Below are 26,674 nucleotides of genomic sequence, written 5' to 3'. Positions count from 1 at the left end.
CTAAGAATAACATAGGACAGGTGATAGCTGTACAAATGACACACCAACTTTGAGCTGGTGGCAATCGAAGCCAAGTGACTGGGGAAGTGGGGCTATACTCTGACCAGCTTGGGGATGCACCTGAAACTGTTTCTAATGAAAACTTTCTAAGGAAGTGTAACACTGCACCTAAACTCTTAGTACTCAGGAGGCTGAGGCAAGAGGATAAAAAATTCAAGACAGGCCTAGGCTACACAGTAAGATCCCAATTCAAACCACAGTACATAGGCATCCACATAGCAGCTCACAACCATCTGCAACTCCAGTCAGTCCATGGGGCCTGACACACTCTTCTGGCCTCCTCAGGCACCAGGCACACACATGGTGCACACATATACATGCAGGCAAGCACTCATATATATGAGTGTTTAAATCTTAAAGGCAAACAAACAAACAAACAAACACAAAGGGCCAAGAACACAGCTCAGACAGAGCACTTGCCTAACATGTGCAAGACCCTGGGTTCAATCTCCAGCACTGCAAACAAAAACAAACAAAAATCAATTTTTTAAAAGACAAAGTATTTAAGGTTAGGCAAGCTGTTAACAGATTTAAAGGAGGCAAAAGATATACATTTGACTTTAAAAACAGATTCAATATGTAGCATTAAGTAGATTCTCATTCCAAATACTGAAAACTAGTGGCCCTTCTTGGTGTGATGCCTTCACTGTCCTGGGGCAATGGCTACTAGCCCACAGTCTACATCCAGAGAACTACTGGGAGGTAGGATACAGGTGCAGAAAATGTCTTTACAGTGGAAAATTCTCTAAAGCATGACTCCCTCACAACCTCCTGGGAAACTACTGAAGGAAATACTCCACAAATGCAAAGTAGGAACTAAGGAAGGCAGCAAGGACTGAATAGAAGTAAGGCACAAGCCCCAGACTCCTGCAGAAGAAGCTCCAGCACAGGACCTAGGCTAGGGCATGAGCTGGGCTTCTTCAAAGAACACCAAGAAAGCACTGTACCGAACAGCCCGTGGGCCAGAAATACGCAGCCAGAGATCAAGAGTCCTATTAGCCTCCCGAGAGGCTCCAGGAACGGCAAAGCAGACACAAAAGAACCATATATACCCACAATAAAGGATGCCCACAATAAGGATAGGCCAGGTAAGTAAACAAAAGAACAATTAAGTCCTCATCACCCAAAGGTCAACAAGAACAAAATAGTAACAGGGACAGCTAAGCCAACCCCCTGAGGGAAGAGCCACAACAAAATGACAGCAGTAGATATAAGTGGGGTCAAGACAGACAGTCGTTCTGACAGGCATCCCTTCCCAAGACACAATGTCACAGAGCCCAGGAAGACCTCAGATTCACTATATAGCAAATTACCTTGAATTTCTACCCCTCCTGCCTCTGTCCCCACAGTGAGCTGCCATGTTGTGTTCTGCAGCATGAGGCAGTGCACACTAGGTAAGCACACCTAGGCCTTTGCTTTCATTTAAAAAGCTCTCTAGAAGTTTAGGCATTGTTCGACTCTGTCCATATACACCTTTGAAAGAGAAAGACTCCTGCAACCCACAGTCAGTTAACACTCTTATGCTGTTTCCTCTCCAGTCACACAATAATCTTACTCACTTCAGAGACATAATTCTGGATTTAAAGGGAAAAAGGCCTATATTTTAATTTACTGTTAAATATCCCTCATAACCAGTGTCAAGACTACTGAAGCACTGTGATAGCCAGCTCAGCTGAACTGTTACTTGCTGTAAGATGCTTCTGTATCGGTGTTTGCCTAACTAGCTCACCTTATAAGACATGCTATAGAGCAGGGCAAGGTGGCGCACGCCTTTAATTCCAGCACTGGAGAGGCAGAGGCAGGAGCATCTCAGTGAATATGAGACTAGCTTGGTCTACATAGTGAGTTCCAGACCAGCCAGGGCTACACAGTGAGCACTATCAGTAACTTTTTCCTGAGGTGTTTAGGTAATTACTGCACCTGAGCCATTCAGTGGGCACAGGACCAGGAGGACCTCAGCCTGCCTGAAGTCTCATCTTGGTCCTCCTTCAATACAGCTGAAGTTCCACCAGGATGAGATCACAGTTCCCAGCATGCCACGCCAGAGTTAAACTCAGTTCGCAAGGAGGTTACAAGCATGGAAAGCGCACACCAGATCCATCTGTCTGCGGCTCACATTTGTTCAAAGTAAATGCATCTCCTCTACTTCCAGATCATGAAACAGTATCACCAAAGCCACCACAAACACCAAAATTCTCAGACTTCTGTGACACATTTGCATGTGGAGTAAGAAAAGGGGGCTGGAGAGATGGCTCAGGGGGTAAGTGCACTGACTGCTCCAGCAAAGGACCCAGGTCTAGCCGCAGCATCCACGAGGCAGGTCACAACCACCCGTAACTCCAGTTCCAGAGGAGCTGCAGCCTTCTGGCCTCTGTGGACACCAAGCATACACATGGTACACAAACACACATGCAGGCAAACCCTCACACACATACAAAATAAAAACAAGTCTTTTTAAAAAATGGAAAGCACCACAGCATTGCAAAAGCGCTGAGGAAGCCCTGCAGCCCCACTCCTCTACGCCAGATTAGATCAAGAAGGCAGCAGAACTCACAGAAATTCCCTTTTTACTGCATCTAAGTGATGCCCAGCCTGGCCTCCGAACAGGGAGATAGCACTGCAAGGATGCACAAAAGAGGGGCACACAGCTCTAATTACATCAAGTGCCAGCAGCATGGTGGGACACCAAGGCCTTCCGAGCCACCCCTGCCCTAACCCGTTTCAGACAAGCATGTCCTCCAAGGCTCTGGGAAACAGCAGCAGCACAGGCAGGTGACCTGGCACTGCTCATTCGGCAGAGGCTCCCAAGGCAGCACGCTGGGTCACTGCTGCTCCCACTGTTCAGCTCAGCTTCTGCACCCACAGATCCTCTGAGAGCAGTCTTGAAAAGGAGACAAGAAAGGACTCATTTTTCTCTGTGAGGAGAAGGTGGTCAAGCATTTGTTCCAGGCACCCCTTGCTTTTGGCAAGAACATCTGAATTGGCCTCAAGGAACCCATGGCTCTTTTAGGAAAATTACAAAACTGAGCTGGAAGTTTTTAGTCCTTTTCCTCTCATCTTGTTCCTAAGAAGAGAACTGGTGTAAGCAGAGCCTGTGAGTGCAGATGGTGCACTACAGCATGGATGCAGGAAGCAGCAGTCCACACAACCAGTTCAATTTAACCCAGCGCTACACACCATTACCCCAAAGGAACCACAGACCTAAATGTACATACAAGCTAAAACTGCTACAAGGAAGTCATTTTATGCTGATTTTCAGAATACCAAAAATGTAATCCAAAAGAGAAGAGAATAATAACCTCATTAACTTTTGAAAACTTCTCCTCTGTTAAAGATCTCAGGGAGGGGTGCATGGACCAGAGAACTTGATAAACAAAAGAATGCTTTAAAGCGCATCAACAGAACAAACCCGGCTGGAAGCAAGTGACTAGCACATCTCAATTCCACTATGCAGGAGGCTGAGGCCCATGAGCTCCTGCTGGAGATGGCCCAGTGATTAAGAGTGCACAATTCCCAGCAACCACACAACTCACAACCATCTATAATGTGATCTGATGCCCTACTGGTTTGCAGGTGTACATGCAGGCAGAGCACTCCATACATTAAACAAACAAACAAACAAACAAACAAACAAACAAATCAAAAGAGTGCACACTTCTTGCACAAGGTCTGAGTTCAGTTCCTAGCACCCCATCAGGTACCTCATAACTGCCAGCAGCTCCAGCTCTAGGGATTCTGATGTTTCTCTGGCATACAAAGAATCATAAGGAACATACATACATAAATAAAAACAAATACAATCTTTTAAAAAACAAAACAAAAAGTGGTTTGGAGCTACCCCAGCAGTTAAGAACACATGTTGTTCTTGTAGAGAGCCAGGTTCCGTTTCCAGCATGTACATGTACAGGTGATTACCTATAACATTAGTTTCAGGGGACCCAACACTCCTGGCCTTTGCAGGTTCTTGAAATGCACATACATACATGTAGACAAATGCTCACACACACAAATATAAAAACAGATCTTCCAACAAAACTTGTAAAAATAAAATTACTAAATGCCTTAAAAAATAAACTTAGTAACTGAAACACAGTTAAAGATGTACATGATTGATCTCTCTTTTAGAAGGGTGCTAGTGGGGACTGACCCCAGGCTTCGCACAAGCTGGCAAACTGCTCCATCACTGATCTTACCCACAGCTCTTGTTCTGCTCTTTTTTTATTCATGTCTTTACTTTTAATTATGTGTTACATGTCTACACCCATGTATGTAGGCTAGCATCAGAGTTCCTGGACCTGTAGTTACAGACTGTTAGGAGCTGCCTTGCATGGGTGCCAGGACCTAAAATTTGCAATGGTAGCAATTGTTCTCAGATACTGAGCTGTCTCTCCACACCCAGTTCCTCATTTACTCTCTTGTATGAGATGGAGTCTTGCTAAGTTGTGCAGGCTAGCCTTGAGCTCACTGTGTAGCCCAGGCAGGCCTTGAGCATATGATCCTGCATCAGCCTCCAGTGTAGGACAGGTCTTGTGCCACAAGGCCCAGAACACAACTCTTTACCAAAGACAGTTAAATGGAAAATTAACACATGAAAGATGATCAGTGTTACTGTCATGACAGTTCAAATCAGAACCACAATGGTAAATCATTAGAGACCCACTAGTGTGCCAAGACAGAAAAGCCTCACCTCATCATACCAGTGCTGCCAAGGATACAAGGATACAGAGGATAGAACTAATAAATACATAATTGATGGAATATAGATAATACAGTCACTCTGGAAGACTGTTTTTGGCAGTTTCCTACCTGCCCTAAAATCAGCTACTCCATCCTTTTGTATTTACTCATCAAAAAAAAAAAAAAAAAAAAAATATATATATATATATCCATAGACTTATGCTAAGCATCCAGAAAAATTCACTTGTAAAATGAATTTTAAATACAAGTCCCAAATTCAAACAGCATAAAAGCCATTAGCTCCCCAGCAGACACACAAGTGATGTTTTCCATACAATGGGCACAAGCTAACAACGGAGAGAGAGCATAGTAACAGGTACCACAACAGCAAAGTCCAAGTCAGTATGTCCAGTAAAAGATGCCAGTCCAGGAACAACCAAATACATCCTATGTGAGTCCATTTACACACAAAAAATTAGAAAACATATCTACAGCAAGAGAAAACACATTTGTGAATCTTTGTAGCCTGAGAAAGTTGAAATGGGCAGAACAAAATTTGCCCAAACAGGTGTGTTCACTGCCAACTATGATAAAGGACACTTTACAGCAGAAATGATCAAATGCACATTATAAATACGCACAATTTGCTATGTAACAAATACAAGAGCACTGCTTAAAAAGAAGCTATAGAACGTAAAGTGCCTTAAAAAACAGACAGGGTGGGAGAGCTGCCAGGAGCCCTGCAGAGTAGCACCATGGAAACTGCTCAAGATGCTTCACAACAGTCTCACTGGCAGGCGCAGGAGAGCAAGTGTATGAAAAGGAGGCAGACAAAAATCACAAGAGGGAGGAGCTTCCTGAGGAGAAAGAGGCCACTATGAGAAAGAGCCAGGAGGTTAAAGCAGAGACTTTTGTCTCCCAGAGATGAGAAACCATTAAGATTCTTCTAGGCACACTGTTATGTAAGTCACATGATTTCAGTGAACAGGAACAGGAACCTTGGACAGAAATCTTCAAAGCAGAAAGACCAAGTCCAAGCTTCTTCTGGCTGTGAGCTAATAAGGTGGTCAGGCTGAACACGGAGGAGGTGGGTACTGGCAGACTTTTATGAGTCTCAAGTAAGAATTCACAGGAAGGGCACTGCTGGTTGCTCTTCTACCCAAAGCAACTGTGCATCTAGAGCTGTGCAGAGCATAGTACTGTCCCAGAAGCCTTGCCAGACAGCTCACACAGGACAAGGCATAAGCCAGCAATTTTAACTCACCATTTCTCAAATCTGAAAATGTTCTCATGCACCGTATATGGGAAACAGAGGGGTTTTGCCTTTAAAAATATAACTACAGCAGTGTGGACAGAGCTCAGTGACATAGTGGTCTTCAGTCGCCAGTCCGTCCGTCCTACCATAGAAAGCTATCTGGCACAAGGAATTACCTGTACAGGCCAGAGGCTGGTGGCGAATCTGGGAAACTCAGTAAAGCAAAGCTTATGTGCACGGAGACCTAAGCTTGACTAGACTCACCGACAGGTCATTCGTAAGTGTAGAAAGCCACCCAACCATAGATCCCAGTTCCACGCCTCCTCCCCACTGTGCACAAGACATCTGCCGTTCAGTACATACCTGTTTGGAAGGTAGGATTCGCTCCAGGGTACATGTTAGGAGAATAGGCAGGCGCTGCTGCATAGCCCACAGGAAAACCGGCTGCAGGGAAGCACACAGCACAAAAGCATTATCAATTGCCTTGAGTCACCTTCTTTTCTCAGAAGTTTGATGAGTCACAAATATAACCCAGTCTGTTAGATCTATAATTAAATGCTCACATTCTACAACTGGGGGGGGGGGGGGGAGCCAGGCAGAAACTGAGTTAGCAGTCCACTGTCCAGAACAGCTGAATTAAGAAGCAGGTGTGCAACTTAGTGCAGAGTACCCCCTCTGCAAGTGTGAGGCCTAGGTTCAATCCTAGGACCAAAATAACTACAAACAAGCCAAGCCACTTATGATGGTGCACATATTTAACTTTAGGCAAAGGCAGGTCAATAACTGAATTCTAGGCCAGTGAGGGAGGGCTACATAGCAAGACCCCGTCTAGATAAAAAAGAATAGATAAGTCATAATTTTAAGTAGAAGGAAAAAACAATCCAAGATGGATCTCAAAACTTCCGTGTCACCCCACAATCATACCCTTTGAGGCAGCAAGTGTTCGGCATCATGTGCCAGGTCAGAATTCTCCCCTGGCTTCACTACACAAAGTTGGAGAGAACCAAGATTCAAAGTGGGCTTGGGCTCAGCCTAGAACCTACTTTTTGCTGATGGTTGGGGGTTGAGGGGGTTAAGGCTACACTGTGACCACAAAGACAGAGTCACATTATTGTATTTAAAAGCTAGCAATTTCTGTTTTTCTTCCTAGGCACTGTTTCAAACTTTGTCTTCACATTCTAAAGTTCTAATCCATGGCTTCCTCAAGTTCAAGGTGGACCAGGTTTGTCAGTATCATTATATACAAGTCTTCTTACTAAAAAGGGCTCTAATTAACCTCAAAAATGCCCAGAACGGGAAAACACAATCAGAATCCACATATAAGCAAGATCACCCGTCTTCTTTCTCGAGACAGAATCCTCCTGCCACTGGGTATGGAATGCTGGTTTTATAGGCATGTGCAACCATAGCCTACTTTTCTGTACACACACCATGGAGTACAGGTGCCCTTGGGCATGAGAAGATGGTGTCAGAACAGACATTACAGACCTTTATAAGCAACTGCTTGAGTACTAAGAACAGAAGCCAGGTCCTCTGATTGGCTTGTAACCTCTTAGCCATGTCTCTAGCACCCAACATGACTTGTCTTTAGACAGACACAGACACACACACACACAGCACACAGAGTTATCAATAAGGTATTTAACAGAATACTGCCCCTCTGGTGTTCATCAGGAAAGGGAGACTCAGGTACCCAGTCAGGCCTTGTCAGAGTCCAGGATTCCTTGTGCCCCTTCTGCCTAGCCTGACAGAAGGACAGCGGGGTGCTTTCACAGCCTCAGAACACGGAACCCAGCGTCCCCAAGCCCTGACTACTTCTGTTGCTTGTGAGGAGCTGTGCTTCTCTTTCCTACCAAGATTGTGCTGGGATAGCTCAAAGGTGTCCTCCAGGGTCCTCAAATGGTTTTCTTTTTTTCATTTTGTGAGATATGCTTTCATGTAGTCCAGGCTATCCTCAATCTCACCATGTAACTGAGAATGACCTTGATGCTGGGATCCTTGCCTGTGCCTCCCAGGTGGTATCATAACCCCCCAGGAAATGTCCCAGAGTGAGACACTCAGGACTAGGTGAAAACTAAGGGCAGAGCTCACAGCATCTGAGTTAACTTCCAGAGACAGTCCTTGTGACCACAGCTTGTGTGCACATGTGCATGCTGGAACAAAACTCAAGGCCACACATGCTTGGCAAGCACTCTGCCACTGAAAACTCTGGGAGGAAAGGGAGGTTCTTTGAAGGTTTTGAATAAAGCTCTAACCCTAACTGGCCCACAGGTTGAAAAGCACTGAGAACAGGGCTCCTCTACCACAGAGAGTCACCTGAGCGCACAGCTTGGGGAAGACCATATGAGCACCGGCTTAGCCAGCCAGATCAGCCAAATCAAGCCCAGTGATACACAGGGTGACGAGCTGCTAAAGGCCAGCCTGTCCTCACATCAAGTTTACTGTTCCATGACAACCCTGCTCCCCGATCCGACCTCCCCACAGCCTTCCTAAACAACCCTCAGGTCTGTGCTGGGATGGAGTCACCACTTCAACGGTGCACAGGAGCCCTGTCAGGTCTCAGTGGCTCCTACATGATCCAGAGCCTCCATGCTGCTTCCCTTGACCTTCAACAAGCCTCCTCTACCTCAGCAGAATAGCCAGGGTCTCTTCTGGATTGTTTCAATCCACTTGCTTTCTTCAGGAAGTAAGACAGTGAGTGAGCAGTACCTGAATCAACTTTACTCTTTTTAGGTGTCAAGGGCAACGATTTTTACCAATGTCCTGTGGACCAACCGTAAGAGTCACTAGAGGCCCAAGGAAGCCTAGGTGAGCAGGATCCATTCACCCACAGGATACTGCTTAGGTACCAGAGAACTAGTTAGGAGCAAGAACTTTTAATGATTTATTTTTAAAAAGTCAGATTCGCCACAAACTACATCATACTCCACAGGCTTCTTCAATAACTACCACAAAAATAAAAATTCCCTCATGTCTCCCTCGTAACTCCTCAGGAAGCCCTCTGCCCCAGCGCCTGTTACTAGAGTCCATCCCAACCTTCTTACAGTGAGTTAATATGCCCTGAAACTGAATAAAACACGCCGACAGGCACTTAGTCTAATGGGCTGAATCACGACATAGCTGGGCTCTGTGTGGGCATCACCACCCCCTTCCTGCCTCCTGGGGAGCCTTGCTCCTTCTATCCTGTCCTGCTTCATCCCTCCAGTCACACGGTGCTCATTCTACCCATCGCCCTGACCTAGACTGAACACAGGCCATCCCCCAGGGTAGCAGCGCGGGAAGCTGACTGCAGACTCACAGCAGACTCTTCCGCTTTCCACCATCTGGTTGGAAGGCTTCCATGCAGCAAGGCTCAGCAGTATTGTGTCCTTGTGCTCTTCCCACAAGGGCCTCCAGCGGTTACCCCGGCCTGCTCCTTCCACATCTGCTCTACCTCCTTAGCACAGAGGCTGGACAGGTAAAAACAATCCTAACAGCTTCAGAGAAGACCATGAACTAAGTCAAAAGACAAATGAGGGTACGTGTCTCCCCTATCCCATCCCCACGCTGGCAGTCAAACCTCAGGGCCCGACAGAGATGTATACAGAAGATCAAAACCCCAAAGGGGGGCGCGGGGAATTGAACTTACATGAGCCCCAACCACACTGATAGCATTTCTTACAACTCAGCACCGTAAAGCATGCTGCTGTTAGCAAGGCTATGAGAAGCAAACACTCCTTCCAACAGTACAAAATGGTGAAAATCCCTACACAAGTCAGCGTGACCGTACCCTAAATACTGAGCAAGTGCTTACTTTCTTGGACTCTACCGTGCTGGTCACTGTCATCAACATACTTATTATTAAAAGTACAAGGCTAATTTGCATGCGACATTTGGGGAACAGCAAACCCTTCAAATAACCAACACTAAGAAGCAAGGGGGCTGAATAAGAAAGTCCCTCAGGACAGGTTATTATATTTATATGAAAGAGCAGGCAAGGTCCAGGAACTCGTATGGGAGCGGTTCCTAGAATGCATTATTTGGCAACTGCACCAGACTCTCTCCTCCAGAAACATCTGCAGTCTGAGAGGAAGAAGACCTCTTCTAACGGCCATTTTTGCTCCAGGTACCTAATGATGGCTGAGACTTCCATGCTGAGCAAGCCAGTCTGAGGCTTTTCCTACCCAACAGCTTTCTCCCCTGACTGTCCATAACATCACCATCGTAAATACTGCATGTGTTCCTTACCCATTCCCACTGAACATTATGTTCTGTGTAAAGGATAAATTACAATACACAATTTCTCAGTGTTGAGCACTGACCAAAGAAACAAGTGTGAATTTTGGTGGTCTTGTAACACTGCTGTGATAAAAGCTGGACCCTTAAGAACCCCTGAAACCAGCGGCAGTCCTCCTTAAGTCACGCCTGTATGTGACAGCTTCCTGCAGAGGATTAGGCCTGATGGATGCTCCACACTTCAGGATGAGGGCCAAAGGAAGCAGAGCCTTGCCCAGGCTGAATACACACATTCACCCTCTGAGTGAAGGGAGAACAACCACAGTGCTAACTGCTGGGCAAGGAGCACAGCAAATGGACAACTCAATTTCTAATACAATGCAAGAAACAGGACTGCATGACAGAAAGCAAGGAAAGCCCTTGGCAAGAGAAGCAGAGCCAGTGGCAATCCAGAGACTGCAGCCATCAACAAGCCAACTAAACAGTATGCTGGAGGAACAGGGAGAGCAAGATGGTCTGACTCAACACATGGATTCTGCAGAAGATTCAAGCACGATGAACAAGATTAGTGAACTGCACACTGAGCTAAGAGACAGACACAAAAGGTGGCACTTTCATACACTATGGATGGAATCACAGAAGAGAGGAGGGGACAGAGAGTATCTGCAAAACTCCTGCCGCTATTGGGGGAAACAAGCTAAACCCAAGAAGCCCTCTAACTGCTGAACAAAATAAAAGCACTACATCTAGTCATAGCACGGGGATGGACAATAGCTACAGAGCACATGCAAAGCAAAACCTACGGTAAAAACCTGGGACAATACAGCTGTATCTTTAAGGTTTGAGATAAAGTAACGGCCAATATAAAAATCTGTAGTCAGTGTTGTGGGGGAAAAAGGAGGATGGGGGGAGCTCCTCCCAAAAGATAGACCAGATTCCTGGAAATCTTATGCCTATTACCTTATACTAAAGAAGACGATACATACGGCTGTGACATGAGCCCAATGGTAAATATTCTTCCTCATGCACACAGAAGAGGAAGCGAAAACGTGAGCAGAGGCAAAAGTGGAGTGACAGCAGAAGGTGACAGTCTAAAGGTCACCATCTAGAGAGGCAAGCAGTGGACTCTGCTCAGAGTTCTCGAGGGAATAACAGCCCTGCCAATACCTTTATCTCACACTTCTGGATTCTTGAAACAACAAATTTGTTTGTTTGTTTGTCCGGTTTTCAAGACAGGGTTTCTCTGTGTAGCACTGCTGGCTGTCCTGGACTCCCTTTGCAGACCAGGCTGGCCTCAAAGTCAGAGATCTGCCTGCCTCTGCCCCTTAAGTGCTGGGATTAAAGGCATGTACCATCACGCCTTGAGACATTGATTTTTATCATTCAATATATAAAATAATTAATAGACATTATAGGAAACAAACATTCAGCAAAAATTACATCGCCAAAAAGCAAGACAGATGTCAACACACCCACATCACACTCCACTATACACACACACACACTACCCATCCACCTACAAAGTCAGTAATAAAGCTGTAGAAAAGATTTTTTTTTTTTTAATTCCAAATGACATACTTCAGAGAAATGTCAAAGGAGAAAGCAATGATGGCTAGAAAACCATTGTTACCATAGCAGCTATCAGTTAGTTGCGCATCATAAAAACAGGGCCACAGCTAGGTGTGGTGGTGCACCATTAGTCCCACCACACAGGAGGCAGAGACATGTGGTTCTCTGTTCCAGACTACCCTGGCCTATAAAGCAAATCCCAAGGCAGCCAGAGCCACACAGAGAAACCCTGTCTCAAAACAAAGACAAAACCCAGTGTACCTTCAAGCGGACAACAGCACGTACGACACAGTACAAACATGAGATAACACTGTTTTAGCTTGACATGAGCATCATGCCTGTTATCACTGTACCAAAAGAAGGCTGTTAGAGGCAGCCTGAGTCACGTGGCCAAACATCCCCTGCCACCCTGCAAAGTGCCAAAGCTATTAGAAGGTAAGACTAATATTTTTCATTAGTCCAAAAGATGGCAACAACACCTGAATCCAACCTGAATTGTTTTTTGTTTTTTAAAACACCAGAAAACAAAACAAAATGTGGCAAAGCCAGCAAAATGGCTCAGTAGTTAAAGGCCCTGTTGCCAAGGTGGACAACCTGTGTTCCATCACTGGGGTCTACATGGTGGAGGAGAGAACTGACTCCTGTAAGCTGTCCTCCAATGTCCTCAAATACCCCGTGGCACATGTATAGAGCACGCACAATTAAATAAGTATAATAATTCCTTTTCCCCCCTAGGCAGGATTTCTCTGTGTAGGACTGGTGGCCCTCAACTTGCTTTGTAGACAAGGCTGGCCTTGAACTCAGAGAGCTCCACCTGCCTCTGCCTCCCCAAAGTGCTAGGATTATAAGTGTGTGCCACCATGCCCGGCCTACTTCCTTTAAAAAGACGGCAGGGAATAAATAAAACTTAATACAACCAGGAAACAGGGGCTGAAGAGATGCTCAGTGGTTAAGAGCACTTTTGGCTCTTGCAGAGGATTCAGGTTCAATTCCCAGCACCCACATGGTGGCCCACAGCCATATTAACTCTAGTTGTAGTGAGCCTGACATCACCTTCCACTTCTACATTCTACAGACAGCAGGTATGCACATGGTGCACACACACACAGGCAAAATAATCAAATGCATGAAATAAATAAAATAAAAAATGAATAAATGAGGAAACAATAAGAAGCCAGTAAAACCAGTAATTATTACATAAAGCACATTTGGAGGAGGAATTCCCTCCATATCCCATGAGCCTTTGTGCCTGTCATGCTGGCCTAAGATTCTAAGATTCTACTGGCGTGCAATCCACATGTCCGACCCCCAGCTACTAGGACCCAGCACTAAGATTCACCAACAGTTTACTCAGTTGAGGGAGACTTTAAAATACCACTCCCCACTGCCCCAAGACATACAAGGTAGTAAAGGGTATAAGGCATGACTGAAACGACACTTAACATTGTTACAGAAGCTTTCTTTCAAGTGTCTTTACAGAAGAAAAAAAACCAAAACCCTACAACCTGGTTTGCTGTAAAGTTCTCTTGAGCAAGGGCAGGCCAGCGAGAGGCCAAGGGCCAGAGCAGATGCACCAAGGGCCTGTCGGAAGCTGTGTCTGTGCTGCAGCACAGCTGAGCATTGGACAACCCACAGAGCCTCACTGTTCACACTCTGATCTGCATACAGGTGTGCCATCCACCTAACTGAGCAGCAGGAAAAAATGAACACCTCTTAACATCCACAGCCTCGCCAGCCTGCTGAGCAAAGAGCTCAAGTCTTAAGCAAAGAGTATCTCACAGACCAGTATCACGGGGCTGGCTACTGCCTGGCTCAGAGTGCTCAGGATTCTCTTCAGCTATTCCACTTAAACTAGTGAGAAAACTTCAAAAACAGTAGATCTAATCACCAAATTGTTTTTCATCAATTCTAGAAAACTGTCTCTCTTTTCCTTCTAATTTCTCTAAGTCCTTCTGAAGTGTTATTCTCCTTCCCCGCCGCCCCCCCCCCCCAAACACAGGGTCTCTCTGTGTAGCCTTGACTGTCCTGGACTCGCTTTGTAGACCAGGCTGGCCTCTAACTCACAGTGATCCACCTGCCTCTGCCTCCCAAGTGCCCGGCTGAAATGTTATTCTCAAAGTTCTTAACTAGTCTATTTCCCCTCTTACCTTATCCTTTAAAAAAAGGAGGAGGAGGAGTATTTGTTTGTGTGTGCATTAGCATATATACAGGTACACATGGGTGCCCAAGGCGGTCAGAAGAGGGCTCAGATCTCCTGGGGCTAGAGTAATAGGCAACTGTAAGCTGTCTGACACAGGTCCTGGGTCCTCTGTAAGACCAGGCCACGCTCTAACCACTGACCCATCTCTACCACTCCTCAAAGGTCTGAAGCAGCCAATCACTTTCCTCTTGCCTTTTACTTGTACTGCACACTGTGGTTCCCTCTCAGAGGTGTTCTATCTTCAAATTCCTCTAGCTCTCATTGAACTAACTGTCCTGAGCCCTATTTCTTTTAGTTTTGTTTCTCTCCCCTTAATCCTTCTACTTACAAATCTGGCTCTTTGTTTACACAAGCATTCTAAACTTTCTTGTGACATGGCTTCTACTTGCTGGCTGAGCTGCAGTAGTTACGCAGACTTTTTCTAATAGCACCCATGCTTATACTAACTTTGCATATGAGTGGTCAGTACTTTCTTCAGGAAGGCCCAACAACCTGTACTGAAGACTGCTACTTCCCAGCAACTCTGCTGTCAGATACTTCAGAGAGAATGCAGCCAGACGAGTATGTCTGAGGTTTGTTGCCTCCACTAGGAAGAGGAAGGAACACAAACTAGACCCCATGCCCAGGAATGTCTACTGGGCACTTAGGGAAGACTGCCCCTCTCAGAGCCCAGAGGACAGCAACAGACACTCTATCCAGCTCTTGGCGGGGGGACCACTCTCAAGAGACAGACTACTTGAGAGAGCTGGGTGACACTACCTTCTTGTGCTCAGAAGATGCTAAGCCTCCTGTTCTGTCCCTGTGTGGGCTGCTAAAATCCCAGACAGCAGCAAGTACTCCAGGACAGACACGAGTTACAACTCCCGGCAGAGCTGGGTTTGCATGGCTTCCAAATCTGGCCGAATACTTCTCTTCCCCCTTCCAAGCTCAGATTTATTCCATTTTCTTTGAGTTTAGTACCAACAACACGTTTTCCCCAGTCATAGTGTTTCAAAACCCATAATGAAAGTTGGGTATGGTGGTTAAACCTGTGACAGCAGCTACTGCAGAGGCTGAGGCACAGAGACAGCAAAGTCATGTTCTGCCTCAGTTAAACAGTGAATTCAAGGCCAGCCTAAATAACTGAGCAAATCCCGGTCTCAAAATACAAAAGGGGTAAGGACAGCAGCAGCAGCAGCAGCAAGCACACTTAGGTAGCACACACAAGGCTCTGGGTTCCATCACCAGTACTCAGAGGGGAAGGACCCACATGAAACTGTAACGGTACAAATACCACTTCTTGTTGAGTTAACCTAAATCAGGTGGTTGTTAGGACAACCACCTGCAATTTTTGACCAAAGTCCCAGTTCCCCAATGTTTTGCTTTCTGGTCCCCCTTAGCTGAGCTCTGACTGACTCCACTCACTGTGGATATGTAAACCACACCCATAAAATGCAATGTAAGTTGAAGGCAAGAGAGGATATGGTCCACTCCTAAATTATTCAATAGGATATCCCCCCTGTCCAGGGAGACAGAAGTCATGTTCAACCAAAACAAACCTCAAGAAAGCTGTGAACAGGACTGTGAAACCACACTGGGCTTTCCTATATGGGAGTGAGGCTCCTACTGTAAGGGGCTGAACCTCACAAATACTGAGAAGGTGGGATGGACTAAGAGGGTAGAGAAAAAGGTCTTGGCCCCACCCACTGAAGATACTAGCTCTGGGCAAGACCAGCCACGTCTGGATTTTTCTCTCTCATGAATCGCCTTCCTGCCTTCCCTAACTCGAGTTAGTTTTGCCCACTCCACTGTCTTAGGCTCTTACTGCTGTGATAAAACACGATGACCAGAGCCAGGCCTGGTGGCGCACGCCTTTAATCCCAGCACTCAGGAGGCGGAGGCAGGAGGATGAATGTGAGTTTGAGGCCAGCCTGGTCCACAAGGCAAGTCCAGGACAGCCAAAGCTACACAGAGAAACCCTGTCTCAAAACAACAACAACAACCAAAAATAAATAAATAAATAAATAAATAAATAAAAAAATAAATAAATGAAAGAAAGAAAGAAAAAAGAAAACCAAACCCAACCAACCAACCACCTAAACAAACAAACCAAAACATGATAACCAGAGCAACTCCGAAGAGGAAAAGTTTACTTATTTCACCTCAAAGCTTAGAGTCTAGCATGAAGGGAAGTCAGGACAGGAACCTAGAGGCAGGAACTGAAGCAAAAGCCATGGTGGACCACTGCTTACAGGTGTGTTGCCCTGGCTTGTTCAACTTGTTTCCTTATACAGCCCAGGACCTGGGGTAGCACTGCCCACAGCAACCATCAGTCAAGATGGTGTGAGCATTTTTGCCATTGAGGGTCCCACTTCCCAAATGACTCTAGCTTGCATCTCACTGTCACAGGATCAGCTAGCACATCCACTATAATTGTGTATGCTACACGGACATAAAAAGTGCTCAAAGTTCAATAACGAAAACAAAATTCAACTTGCTTACCTGGATACCCAATCCCTTTGGCATTTGCGTAGGGAACCCCAGAAGATCCAGGGCTATAAACAGGATTCATGATTTCAAGAACTAAAAGGGGAAAAAAGGTGATTTAGCCAAGTTTTTGCTTCCAGAATTTTCTCCATTAGTCACAAAAAAGCAGGCAGTAAATATTATTATAGTCTACTATAAAATAGTGTGTCTTCTACTGGTCCCAACCAAGAGAGAACAGAAAATAAACACTGAATGTCCCAGTAACCACAGGCACCCAATCAGATTGCAGTAATCTTTTCTTTCTAACTCTTCTTCAATTCAACAGAACTAAGGGAAACAATATCCACTACATCCCTACTTAGAATGTGAAAATTCTACAATTAACCTCAATGCCCTTGTACCAGAGAATTAAATCAGAATATATCCAGAACATGAATCTCACGCAATTGTAAAAACATTCAAAGGGTCTGACTTGTTCTTAGTGAGACTCCTTACAAGGTGCTGGCTTCAACTGCCCACTAGAACAGGAAAAAAGGGACTTAAAAAAATGAGCCAAGCCCCCTTCTGCTGCCTGCAGATCCAGGTGTAGAGCTCTCAGCTCCTCTCCAGCACCACGTATGCTTGCACACTGCCACGCTTCCCGCCATGATGATAATGGACTAAACCTCAGAAACTGTAAGCCAGCCCCAGTTAAATGTTTTCTTTATAAGAGTTGCCATGGTCATGGTCTCTTCACAGTAATGGGAACCTAAGACAGTGAGTTTTTTTGTTTCACATAACATGTGAATTATAGCTGTTGTAAGGAGAAAAGAAAACAACAACAACAACAACAACAACAAGTGATCCTTGGTGGTTTGGGACAGATCATGGTAAGGGCCAAAAGAGAAAAGAGTGCTTCTTCTAAGGGTTCAGTGCAGACAGCAAACTTTGGTGGAGCTCCTCCAAAAACAGAGGCGTAGCAGCGAGGAGAACTGTGGCAGCACTGCCAGAGCCAAGAAAGGACAAAAGGCAGTTTTGGGAAATCACACTACTCCAGAGGCTAATGACACATGCTCCCTAGTGTGATTTAGAAGTCTTAAGGAATTAGTAACTGCAGGATGAGACTGGGGATACAACTGAGAGGCAGTGCACCTACTGCCTCTCGGTAGGTAGGTAGGTAGGGCATGCATGAAGCCCTTGGTCCCACCTCAACAGCAAAAGAGACCGGCAAACAGTGTAAGACCGATAAAAGAAAACATTGCAGTTTCCCTTTCAAATTTGTCAAAAACCAGCAACACAGGCCTGTGTCCAAATACAAAAGCCCTGCTTTAGATTTAGAGTATGTATTCGATGATGAGATTCCCTTCAAAGGCTGTGAGCCAGCCCAAAGGGAAGAGGGAATACTTCACTTGCCCGTCTCCCTGCATCTCAGTGCTCAGCACTGAAGCTCACAAACGCCAGGCAATCCACACAGCACTTGCAACTGACAACAACACAATTTAGCTTGAGTCATATTCTCAGCGCACATCTATAGATGTGAACTGTAAAGCTACCACTGCATCAAACTGCTTGCTCTGTGTGCGTATGTACCCTCACATGACAGAGCCACCCAAGGTGCAAGTGTCAGCTGGAGCCAGCACCTAATGCCCAACTTACAGGAAAATCAAGGAACTCGAGGAATAAGTGGAATAAGACTATGAAGCAAATCACACAAACCCAAAAGGAAGGGCATTCTCAAGGGCAATGTCTGTTCTTCAACGGTCTGAACACAGGTGAGGGAGGATATTTGAGATAAAATTAGATTTACACTAAAGACAATAGCTGGATTTTGTTTAGACTATGATTCATATGCAAAGATCTGTAAAAAAAAAAAAATAAAAATATTTTAATGACATAACACAAAAGTGAACACAGGCTGGGTACCCAACAACTGTTGTTTTTATGGTAACGGTATTCTGCTATATGCCAATATGTAAATTTTTAGAAATACAGAAGAATTTAACAATATGAGAGATATTATGATTTAAAGCATTTCTTTAAATAGGGCATATACTGCAAAACGCTATTAAACTTTACTTCAGCATGTGGGGAATATAGCTGCAAACAGCATCTCTATACTTACATGTACATATATCAGAAGAGTAAAGAAAGACGCAGCACACCAGTCCACTTGGTTTTCTGGTGCCACTGGTCACCCAAACTCACTGCAGGGTTAGCGTTCTTAGGTTTCCCCTTTGAAATTACTAAACTGTGGGAATGCTGTAGGTGGTATGATGCCTGCCTAAGAACAAACCAAACCAAACTCAAACTGACCGATAAGGAGATTGCAAAAAGTAGAGTAGTGGTGGTGTACACCTCTAATCTCAGCACTTGGGAGGCAGAGGCCAGCCTGGTCTACAGAGTGAGTTCCAGGACAACCTTGGCTACACAGAGAAATCCTGTCTTGAAAAACCAAAACCAAAAAGACTGAAAGAATTCCTCAACAGCAACATTCAACAACTATCACAAGCACATCTTTATGTGAACCAAAGGTTTCCCTGAGTTTTTCAGAATTTGTGTTTAATTCAGTTAGGGATTTAGCTCAGTGGTAGAGCAATTAAGGTCCTTGGGTTCAGTCCTCAGCTCCAGGAGGGGAAAATACACAATTACAAAAATAGAGCTTCCCAATTAAGGCATTCAAGATAGATTTTTATTATTATTATTATTTTCAAGGCAGGGTTTCTCTATATAGCCCTGGCTGTCCTGGAACTCACTTTGCAGACCAGGCTGGCCTCAAATTCAGAGAGATCTATCTGCCTCTGCCTCCCAAGTGCTGGGGCTAAAGGCTTGCAGGGGTGAATTTTATTCTTTTTATTTATGTCTGTGCCTTGTGAGTGAATGCCATGTGTGTACAAGTGCCCATGGGGGCCAAAGAGGTTTCAGATCCTTTGGAGCTGGAGTTACAGAAAGGTGTGAGCAGCCTGAAATAGGTGCTGGGAGAAGAACTCAAGGCCTCTGTGTGAGCAGGACACACTCTTAGCTGCTGGGCCATCTCTCCAGCCCCTATCCTGAGCTGTAAAACACACAGTGACTAAACAGTACTGTGTACCTGAAGTGGCGTCTGCAAAACACTGAAGGCCTCACAGTCTAGTGTTTCTGCACATCAACACTAATTCCAGAGTGCTTTGACTGTTTCTGTCCAGAGATAGACGATTAAATAAATAAGTTATAGATCACTAGAAAAGATTAATATTGCGAAGTTTTAGTTATGTCTGACAGCAAGGAGAGTGCACCTCACAGGAAAACTCTGCAGTCCCCCAAGCTCAGCTTTCATCGTGGTTTGCAACCTACGAGGACAACGTCATGTATTTTTAAAGAGAACAGTCAGATCTCAAAAAATGTCCGGTACAGAGGGGCACAGGAATCACTACCGAAACCCTGCTGTGCTCATGCTTTGAAACTGTCCTCCACTCGTCCATAAAAATCAACTGTCTACAGGACAAGTTAGGAAGACAACTTCCTTAAACCACAGGGCCTTCAAAAATTATCTTTAAAATGTACTTAAGTTTTTCTCAACTCTGTACAAACCAACCTGAGGCCGGTAAAAAGGTAGGCTCCTGGTTCCCAGCACCTGCTATACACGAGAGTAACTTCCGCCCTTAGGGGAGTTGGGGGGGGGGGGGGCGGGGCGGCGGGGCAGCCAATTCTACCAACTGCTTCCTAATCACTCCCTAGGCGAACGCAGGGACAAGCATCTCAACCCCTGCAGCATCTTTTGGTTCTGGTCACAACTAATTGTAACACCCTTAAACGTTTTTCTTGCATGTCAAAACACGCCAAAACGCTGCACGAGTGAACTACAGGCACTACTAAAATGAGCCTGCTCTTTATGGAGACTTAAAAAAGCAAAATGGTCAACAATTTCCACCACGGTAGCTTCAGCCTTAGGAAATGTGGCCTGGATAATTCAAACCTTGGATGTCAAAGCAAAAACCACCCATCACCTCTTAACCTACCGAAGTTTTTAAAGGCCGCCTTTCTAATTGCTTGCACCAGAATTGCTTCTTTTAATTTAAAATCTTGTCATTCTTCAGAAAGTAATCGCATCTTACACAAGGCGAACCGGAGACTTTTAAGGTGTAGAAAGTACACAGACCTATTCTTTTTCTTTTATTTTAATGTGTGTATGCGTGCGAGTAAACCTTTTCACTAGCAAACCTTCCTGCATGCAAAACACTCCAAGATATTTACGTGACTGATTAAACATCAGCTCACACAATGCAAAAGAGAACTGCCAGCCGTGGACGTGCTAGCAGGACGTCCTTCTCTCTCTCTTTTTTTTTTTCCCCCTTTCTTTCTTTTTTCCAGATTAACCTGGGCCATGCCCCGGAACGTCCTTTCCTCGCGAAGGTACCCTTCAAAGCCTGCGCTCTCCTCCGGGAGAGGGGACGCTGGGCCTGCGGAGGCCGGTGTCCCCAGCGGCCCGCGACCTTCCCGCCCCGGGCCCGCTCAAGCCGCCCCGCCCCCCCGGCCCGCCATGGACAAAGCGGCGCCCCCGCTCCCCGCGCGGCCCGACCAGGCGCTGCACAAAGCGCCGCACTTCCGGCCCGCGCCCACCCCGAGCCACCGCCCCCGTGCTTCCCGTACTTACGATGGCCTTCGCCTCCGGAACCGGCGCGCGCCGGCCCGAGCCGGCACGGCGTGAGGCTCGGCGACGGGCAGTGCCCAGACAACGCTCGGTGGCGGCCGACCGCTAGGCCTACGCTGCCTCCCGCCCGCCCGCCCTACCGCGGCCCGCGCTACCGCCGACGCTGCGCAGACACCGCAGCCCACGACCTCACTTCCGCCCGCCGCGCGCCGGCCGGGGACGCGCAGGGCACGTGACGCAGCTCCGTGCGCGCGCGCGCGTCCCCGCTCCGATAGGCGTGCGCAAGATACCCGGATAGTGAACACTCTCCTAGCTCAAGCTCTGGTTGTAAACAGCATTGTAGAACATAGATATGGCCCGTAAACTTCGTATACTTCGGAAGGAAATATATGCCTATTCACATTATGTTTACTTAATAATTCCTTTTTCTGTTCTTTGTTTTTAAGCTTTCCTCCTGACTATTGTTTTGTTTTGGGCCGGGACGGTCTTGAATTTACAGATTTGCCTGCCTCTGCCTCTCTCTCGAGTAGTGGCATTAAAGCCACAGCCACCATGCACAGTCCTAAGATTTAAATTTTAATTTTGTGTATAAATGTGCAGCTGTGTGTGGGTTTGCTCACAAGAGTGCTGGCATGAGATTCTGTCCAGCTGGAGTTACAAGGGGTTTCAGGCTGTCTTACGTGGGTGCTGGAGACCGCTCTGAAGCGTCTCTGGTACTCCCCTTTAAAAAGATGTGTTCATTTTATGCGTGAGTGTGAGTGTTTCTCCTGTATGTACGTGCGTTGCCATGTACCCGCTTAATGCCGACAGGCGTCAGAAGGAGTTACAGATGATTGTCAACCATCACGTGGGTGCTAGGAATGGAACCTCGGTCCTCTCTAAGAGCAAGCAGCAAATGCTCTTCATCACTGCACCTGGTGGCAGTGGCGAATGCTGCCCTAGTTCCAGAACTTGGGAGGCAGAGGCAGGGGGATCTCTGAGTTCAAGGCCAGCCTGGTTTACAGAGCGAGTTCCAGGATGGCTAGGGCTACACAGAGAAACTCTGTCTCAAATTCCAGGGCAGCCAGGGCTATATGGAGAAACTCTGTCTTGGGGAGTTGGGTATCACTGAGGCGTCTCTCTACCCCTTTTCTTTTTTCTGTCTCATCTCCATTGCACTAGTACCATAAGGTGTTTGTCCTGATAAACTCAGGTCTACTACAAGAGCTAGGAAACACAAACACTTAGAGCAAGCCCCAAACCACACTGGCTTCACACAGCAGAAACATCAACACAAGTATACATGCCAGGAAATGTTTGAGAATAGAGAGAAGTAAAAAAAAGGGGCCATTAAACATCCTACCGGGTATGAAAACCTTTAAAGGCTGCAGCCAGTAAGCTCACTACTGCATAGAGATCAAACCAGTAAAATGTAATAGAAAATCCAGAAGCATACTCAAGCAATTTGGAGAAGTTGATAGTTGATAAAGTATTTCAAATCACTGGGTGTTATAGTTTGGATCTTAAAGGCTTGCCTAAATCTACATGTTGATGCCTTGGATTGACAGCTGGCGCTAGGTAGACTACACAGACTCAGAGATGCAGGTGCCTCTGCCTCTCAATTGTCGGGACTGCAAGGATACATGCAGATACAGCATTCATACACTTAAGTAAATCAATCTTATAAAAAGAAAAGAAGAGGAGGAGGAGAAGGAGGAAGAGGAGGAACCAGTTCTCCTAATCAGTAGAGAAATGAGTAGTGTTCACAGCCAAGGACATAAAAATAGGTCTTAATAATATGAAAAGAAAAGCCAACTTTATCTCTACAAAGAAAACTTCAAGTTAAAACTTCGAGGTACAGGACTTTGGAGGCAAAGATACAAGAGCTGCTTAAAGCTTAAAACAATCTGGCCTACATGGTGAGTTCTGAGTTCTAGGCCAGCAAGATTCTGTTTCAACAAGAAAAGCAACAAAGACAATAACAAAAACAAAGCAAAACAAAACTTCAAGCAAACAGTGACTGGGAAGCATTTTTTAAAGGCAATATCCTCTATTGGTGAGGCCACAGGGATTAGACACCCAGTTGCTTAATCGGTGAGGGAATCATCTGAGATGGGCATCACGGTCAATGCACATAAAGCTTTTAGCCCAACAACCTGACTCCTGAAAGCTTAGCCATATAGATACTTTGTGCTAGTCAGGGTTCTCTAGGTTAACAGAATTTATAGAACGAACCTATCTATATATAGAAAGGAGATTTATTAGAATGATTCACAGGCTGTGGTCCAACTAATCCAAAATGTCTGGCTGTGAATGGAAAGTCCAAGAATCCACTAGTCTGAGAGGCTGGGTGGTTCAGTTGGTCTTCAGTATACACCGGAATCCCGAAGAAGTAGGCTCTAATGCCTGTGAGGGAATGGACTTGCTAGCAAGGCCAGGACAAGCAGGCAAAGCTTCCTTCTTCCTTGTCCTTACACAGGCTTTCAGCATGGCCGAGATTACAGATGTGTTTTCCTGCCTTATGATCCATATTAAGGGCCAATCACTCTTCCTACTCCAGATTAAGCAAAAACTCCTCACAGGTGTGCCCTCTATTTTCGGATTTTAGTTGGTCCCAGATGCAGTCAAATTGTCAGCCAAGAATGGCCATCACACACCTATAAAATGAAGCAAGCACATGCTCTTTTTGGACAGTAAAATACAGGAAGCACTGAAGGTTATTCTTGGATGTGGGGCAGACGGCTGTGGTGAGCTCTTCTAGCCTAAGGATGGAGCTGTTACTGCCCCGGGACAAGCTACGATCTGAGCAAGGCTGCTGTTCGCTCTAAGTATGGTCCGAAAGAGTGCTCCTTAACAAGTTCTAACCTGCCTCCAGGCATCATGATGCTACTGTAGAGGAATCTACACTTTAGCCAACAGGCTCAGACCATCATCCATGTTACCCCGGTAACTCGTGATGTCTTTAACAAAGCCAATTCTAAAAATAACTCACACTGAAAATTTTATTCCTTCACCAAATGACAAGGTGCCCTCTAGTCACCGAGACATGAGCCTGTGATGTTTAGTGTGAACTGTCAACCCACAGAGTCTAGGGTCACCATGGAAAGGGCCACTTGGTTTGGCTATGTAGGAGATCACCTTGCTTGTGTTACTTGATGGGTGACGAACCATCTTAGTCGTGGATGGGGCCGTTCCTTGTATGAAATGAAGAAAGGAAGCTGAATATCAGCATATGTTCTTCCATCTTTGATTCTTAACTGTGGGTACAATGTGACAAACCCCTTCAAGTTCTTGGGCTGTGAGTCCTCTGTCATGATGGGCTAATGCCCCAGTACTGTGAGTCATGTTAACCTTCTCCCTTAAATTGCTTGTGTTAGAGTGTGTTTGTTTTGTTGCTGTTTTGAGGCAGGGCTTTACTATGTAGCCTGGAATTTCCTGTGTACATCGGGCTGGCCTCAGATTAACAGAGATCTGCCTGTCTTTGCTTCCCAGGTGCTAAAGGCATGCAACACCTCGCCTGGCTGTGTCAGGGTATTTTCTCACAGAAACAGGTAAGGAAACTAAATGTATCTCTGATACTTTTGGTTCCTGTGATAAAATACCAGGACCATAAGCAACTGGTGGAAGAATTTATTTTGGCTTACGGTTCTAGAAGGCTAGAGTCTATGATGTGAGCAGTGGGGATGGGGTATGGCACAGCCCCTCCTAGGGGTGGGGGCAAGCGGGGAAGGGCTGTAGCAGGGAGCTGAGAGATCCCATCTCTAACTGCAAACACAAAACAGAGAGGGTGGGTGAACTGGCCCGGGGTTAGGCTATAAACACTCCAGGCCAGTCCCCAGTGCTGTAGTCCCTCCAGCCAAGCTGAACCTCCTAAATGTTCCATACCTTTCTCAAACAGTGTCACCAAGGGATCAAGTGTTCAAATACCTGAGCCCGAGGGACATTTACGCCACTGCACTGGGATAGATCCCCATCGGATGTTCCACCTGATGAGAGCTACCTAACAACCAGAGCACCACCATTGTGGAAATACTACATGCCCGCCTGCACAAACCCTGCCTCTCCTTAAATGTAGCCCTACAGAGTGCCTATAGGCAGACAGTTTGTTTCGTTTTGCCTGCCGTAGCAATGCTGTGTGTCTTACATTCTCCCCACCTTTGACACCTTCTGTCTTGGTGAATTCTTTCACTAGCCTGTCGATCTCATCCTGCTAGCACAAACAACCCCAGTGCCCATTACTAGGGGTATGGTTTGATACAGCCCAGTTCATCCATATTGTAAGAATTCTAACTAAAACAAGAAAGAAAGAAAAAGAAAACAACAAGGAAGCATCTCTAAACACACCATTCACAGGAGAAAAGTAAGAGATAGGACTAAGCTAAAGGATATTGGTGAAAAAGAGAAATGCATACAATTACAAGCGTTGTGAAATTGAAAAAGCACCCAAAACCAAATAGCATCAATTGATTGCCTGTGGTGAGGCAGGGATGGAGTGGGAGGAATCAGGAGAAAGATAATATTCATGAAGGTTTTCTTTACAGGTTTGAATCTTGTCAATGTATCTAAAATTAGATGCAAAATAAAAATATTATTTTTCCCCTGAAAGTACAAAAAGTGCCATAATCCCTTCAGAAAAAAAAAAAAAACAGTCTGGCTGTCTCATAAAACTAAACATACATCTATCTATACAATCAACCCACAAATTGTGCTGCAGAGAAAGGGAACCACGTATTGTTGACATTTTAATAACTGAAAACATATATTTCACTCATTTTAATTGTATTTTTTAGATTATATTATATTTGTAGCATGTTGGCTGCAAGTGCACTTTCCCTTCTGTTAATGACTTACTTATGAATTCATTGCTCATTTTTTTAGAGTTTTAATGTTTTCTTAGTCAATTCATTTGTTGTATAGAGGTTTAATAGAAAAATCTGATTTGTTTTTCTCCTTTGATGTTTCCTCTTCCCAGACCCTAGTTTGTGTCAAGTTGACAAAACTAATCAATACAGCAGCTGTAGTTCCACTGATGTAGGCGAGCGTAGGGCTGCTTGCTGACCTGCAGGCAGCTCCTCTTGGTCTCCTTCCCCATGTGTCAACACCTAGCATCTTCTCTCCTGTAGGGGATTCGGAGACAGGCATTTTCTGGTAGAAGGGCGTATACACAAGTCCATCTTAAACCAGCATTGGGTGTAAGTGCTGTAAGGGCAAGTTTTTCCTTGAAGTGAACTATTACAGGAAAATTGTTTATTGTCTCATGTATAAACACAAGGGGGCTATGTATAAAGTCAAAGAATGTGTGACCCACCAACTCAAAGATGGTCCAAAGCTATTGAACAGCCTATCTGTCCTTCAGGGCAAAGAGTCGACCTAATTTCTACCCAGGGAATCTGCTCTACCTAAGCTAATAAAAAGAACACTCCAAAAGGTCATGGGGGTCTTGGGTCTTATGCTTACTCAGGCCCAGCCCCATTCTAGGGAATCTATGCCACGAATGAATTTTTTTTTTAAATATTGTACACTTTGACTACTTCTATTCTGTGTCTTGTCTAAGTTATTGTTTGAGGCACTAAGAACCTAGGAACATATGAGATACACAAGGTGCTGACATTCAAATAGCAATTATTTTATTTTATTTTATTTTTGA

At 45.4% G+C, this 26,674-nt stretch overlaps 1 protein-coding gene across 2 annotated transcripts in view; it reads right to left on the bottom strand.

The window, feature by feature from the left end:
- Nucleotides 1-21,170, bottom strand: part of Fam168b (family with sequence similarity 168 member B) — a 28,372-nt gene extending 7,202 nt beyond the window's left edge. Inside the window, exons 1-4 of one of the 2 annotated variants that reach the window (XM_051152816.1) lie at nt 21,052-21,170; nt 16,458-16,538; nt 6,356-6,436; nt 481-516 (exon numbers count right to left, since the gene is read on the bottom strand). In XM_051152816.1, the coding sequence (XP_051008773.1) occupies nt 481-516; nt 6,356-6,436; nt 16,458-16,527 (187 nt within the window). In that variant the 5' untranslated portion in view covers nt 16,528-16,538; nt 21,052-21,170. The remainder of the gene's footprint in view (nt 1-480; nt 517-6,355; nt 6,437-16,457; nt 16,539-21,051) is intronic. The other variant, XM_051152817.1, reaches the window with a different exon arrangement.
- Between the last annotated feature and the right edge of the window lie 5,504 nt (nt 21,171-26,674).

Source organism: Acomys russatus, chromosome 11, assembly GCF_903995435.1.
Source record: "Acomys russatus chromosome 11, mAcoRus1.1, whole genome shotgun sequence".
NCBI classification, from domain to species: domain Eukaryota; kingdom Metazoa; phylum Chordata; class Mammalia; order Rodentia; family Muridae; genus Acomys; species Acomys russatus.
This window is presented reverse-complemented; position numbering and strand designations above follow the sequence as displayed.